Raw genomic sequence first — 3,838 nt, 5'->3', positions numbered from 1 at the left:
CTGGTCTACAAAGTGAGTTCCAGGACAGGCTCCAAAGCTACAGAGAAATCCCATCTCAACGCCACCCCAAAATAATAATTAAAAAAAATTAAAATAAAATTCATAACCCAGCCAGGTGGTGACAAACACCTTTAATCCCAGCACTCAAGAGGCAGAGGCAAGCAGATCTATGTGAGTTCAAGGCCAGCCTGGTCTACAGAGTTAGTTCCAGAACAGCCAGGGCTACACAGAGAAACCCTGTCTCAAAAAACCAAAAACCAAACAAACAACAAACTCATAACCTCCCTGTCAGCCTCACCAGGGCTAGGATTATAGACACACACTGAATCCCTCAAAACAGAAAAGGAAGCCAAGTGGTGGTGTTGTTGCACACCTTTAATCCCAGCACTCGAGAGGCAGAGGCAGGCGGATCTCTGTGAGTTCGAGGCCAGCCTGGTCTACAAGAGCTACTTCCAGGACAGGTTCCAAAGCTACAAAAAATAAAAAAATAAAAAGTCTTGAAAAACAAAACAAAAGAACAGAAAAGGAGTGAACCTGGCTCCTACCTGACAACTCGAGATCCTCTGTTCCTACCGCTAATATTCTTTTTGCACCAGAACAGATTTAGACTGTTGTTTAGATCCAGACTAAGATAAACCCTGCCATACTCTGCCCTTCCCCTGAATGTCAGGGATGACAGTGGGGTGTCTGATAAGGGTGCAGGCTAAGGGAAAGCACAGATACACCTTTCCTTTCAGGTTGGATCCCCTGCCCCGCCAAGCCCATCTCTTGGAGCCTTGGTGCCATTTCCCTATAGAGTAAATGAAGTTTGCCTGTATGTCACAGATTTGGAGTTCTGTGCCTCTGGGACCAGCCAGCTCCTAGACAGGCTCGAAGGTGGCCCTTTCTGGGTGTGAGCCGGGATAACTAATGGTTAGAGTGTAGTCTCTGCATTCAGGGAACCCCGAAGGCTGCTTTTAGGAAAAGGAAAGGCTGGCTGGGGGCTTGGCGATCACAAGCCCAGCCAATGGGAGCTTGACCTGGGTGATAAGCAAGGGCCTCTGTGCCCTCTATGCCCTCCATTCTGCCAGGCCCCAAGTCCTTTATCAAACAGTGCGTGAAAATAAAGTGCTTTATTCCTGAGTGTCCCATGACAGCATCTGGACAGCTGTGGAAGGCTGGAACTCAAGCCCCGTGCATCCTTTCTGGAGGATTTAGGAATGGAGACAAAACATTGGGTCTTCAACATTTCAGCTCCAGAGAAGACAGAGACGAGTGACTGTCTGGGGGATAAGATGTGGTTGGGAAGAGGCATAGGTAGGTGTGCATCTTCCGACTCCAAGTCCAGTTCCACGGCTTCCAGTGGCGCCGTGTGGGAACTTTAAGGGGGCCACTGGTGTGGGTATGGACACCACAAAAGGGCCCACATCGAACACTGGGACTGTGTGCCATCACATTCCTGGTTTAGCAACCACTACAGGCACTAAAACCCTCCTGAACCCACCCCTAGTTCTGAGCCCGTCCCATGCCTGGCTTCTGCACATTCCTCCCACCAGGGGACTGAGCCAAGGAGAAGGACCAGAAACAGCTGGTGGTTCCCTGCCTCAAATCAACGCCCCTCAGCTCAGCTGTCCTGCCAAGGCCCCTGATGACCTCACAGCATGGGCAGTCTACCCAGTGTAGACGAGGCTGTGTGGTCACCCTGGTTCTGCCAGGCCAGCAAAGGGCAGCTGTAGGGCCACTTGAAATGACTGTCCTTTCTTACCCTCCTCCACCATGCTCTTCCTCAACCAGCCATTGGGTGGGGGATCTGAGGAATTCACAACAGACTCTGGGAACTTGGGTGTATCTGGACCATCCCGTCTCAATCCCGAGCAGAGGGAGAGGCAGAAGGGCCCAATTCTGCAAGAAAGGGGAAAGGGCCCCGAGGCCAGACTAGGGCAGTTCCTGCCCTTCAGATGCTGACACAGTCCCAACACATCCCAGGGGCCCTCACCCCGACCCACCCTCCAGCCTCTCACCAATCCTTGAGATACGTGGGTTTTCCTGACTCAGGGTCACGAGAGGGGTTTTGCAGGCCAGATGGCCTCTCAAATGTACCCTAACACTCGCCCAGTCCCGACAGGGACGGGGTAATAGGCAGAAGGACCATTCTCTAAGCCCATTTCAGTACTCTTTGGCCTCCTGCAGCTGGGCCAGGTACTCTTCCTCCGGTGGGTTGTCTGCGCAGGCCCGGCCGTTGTTGGGGGGGCGGACGGTGTGGTAGCGACTCCAGTCCCCCTTACATAGGATCCAGGGCAGCGTATCTACCTTGAAGTGCAGTTCCGGTGAAAAGTCGGTGCTGACAAGGTCCGGAGCTCCAGCCCCCTTGCCTCGGGTCAGCAAGCGGCTACCTTCGTCATAGCAGCAGTGCTGGGCGGCCAGCGTGCTGCTCTCGCCTGATAGCACGGAGCGAAGGCAGAAGCGTGCGGTGGGCTGGTAGATGTCCAGGCGCTCCCGTGGGCCACTGGCATCCCGCCACTGGAAGCTGCGGCCCCGGCGTTCATCCTGCAGGCTCACGGCACTGTACACAGCCTCCAGAGGGTATGCGCACGGGCAGCTGGGCAGGTCCTGGAGCACTTGGCTCAGGTACTTGGCTAGGAAGTCACTCTTGCAATTCAGCCACTTCTCACAGCTGTCCACATCTGCAGAGGGTAAGGCGGGGACAGGAGAGTGCTGATTGGAGCGGCCTGCCAGACCAGGAGACCAGGAGACTGATCCAGGTCAGTCCCCTGGGAACAAAGTCCAAGCCCTAAGCAGGGGCAAAGGCATGGCTCAGGAGAGCCTCTCGGTTAGAAACAGAGGGACTCAAGAAAGACAGAGAGCAGAAAAGGGACACTCCACACCATGCAGGCACTTGACGCAGGAAGCCATGGCTCAGAAGGGACACTAGTTTTGGGCTGGCAGCCCACTTTGGGACATTGGCATCATGGCTTTAGGTTCTGGACCGTGGGAAAGATCTTGGGATCATGGGAGGGGTCTGGGCTAAGCGGGGATGTGATAGGAATAAGTTCTTGTTCTTGTTGTCATTTTGTTTGGTTTTGTTTGCTGGTTTTGTTCTTCCAGGCAGTCTCATATTCTAAGCTGTCCTCAGGCTTGCTATGTAGCTGAGGATGTCTTTGAACTTCTGCTCCTCCGCAGTGCCAAGGTTGCAGGCATGCACTGCCAAGCCCAGTCTATGCCCCTGCTGGGACTGAACCTGGGCTCTGAGTGCTAGGCAAACTTTCTACCAACTGAGTTCATCTCCAACCAAGGATGACAGTTTTGTTTTGTCTTTCACTTTTCATTTTATGTGCATGGGTGTTTGCCTACATGTATGTCTGTGTATCACGTATGTGCAGAGCTCATGGAGGACAGAAGAATATGTCAGATCCTCTGAGACTGAAGCCCCTTGTAGGTGCTGGAAATGAAATCTCGGTTCTCTGGAAGAGCAGCCAGTGCTCTTAACAGTTGAGCTATCTCGCTGGGTGGTGGTGGCGCATGTCTTTAATCCCAGCACTCGGAGGGGAGACAGAGGCAGGAGGATCTCTGTGAGTTTGAGGCCAGCCTGGACTAGTCTACAGGCTTCAAACCTACAGAGAAACCATGTCTTGAAAAACCAACCAACCAAACAAACAAAAACAAAACAGTTAAACCATCTCTCTAGCTCAAAAACAGGGTTTTGTTTTGTTTGTTTATTTGAAACAGGGTTTCTCTGTGTAATAGCTGACTGGCCTGGAACAGCCAGGGCAATTTTTTAACCAAAAACCATTTCATTGTTTTTACTAGTCTGTTCTCCTCTCCTCTCCTCTCCTCTCCTCTCCTCTCCTCTCCTCTCCTC

At 52.5% G+C, this 3,838-nt stretch overlaps 1 protein-coding gene across 1 annotated transcript in view; it reads right to left on the bottom strand.

The window, feature by feature from the left end:
* Positions 1–612: 612 nt before the first annotated feature.
* The window catches only part of Ism2 (isthmin 2), a 16,225-nt gene continuing 12,999 nt past the window's right edge, over positions 613–3,838 (bottom strand). The window contains exon 6 of the mRNA XM_050152475.1: positions 613–2,663. Within this exon, the coding sequence (XP_050008432.1) occupies positions 2,146–2,663 (518 nt within the window). The 3' untranslated portion in view covers positions 613–2,145. The remainder of the gene's footprint in view (positions 2,664–3,838) is intronic.

The sequence above is a fragment of the Alexandromys fortis genome, unplaced genomic scaffold (assembly GCF_014885135.2).
Source record: "Alexandromys fortis isolate MF-2015 unplaced genomic scaffold, M_Fortis_MF-2015_v1.1 scaffold_47, whole genome shotgun sequence".
Taxonomy (NCBI): domain Eukaryota; kingdom Metazoa; phylum Chordata; class Mammalia; order Rodentia; family Cricetidae; genus Alexandromys; species Alexandromys fortis.
Note: the sequence above shows the minus strand (reverse complement) of the source record. Positions and strands in the feature narration are given on the sequence as shown.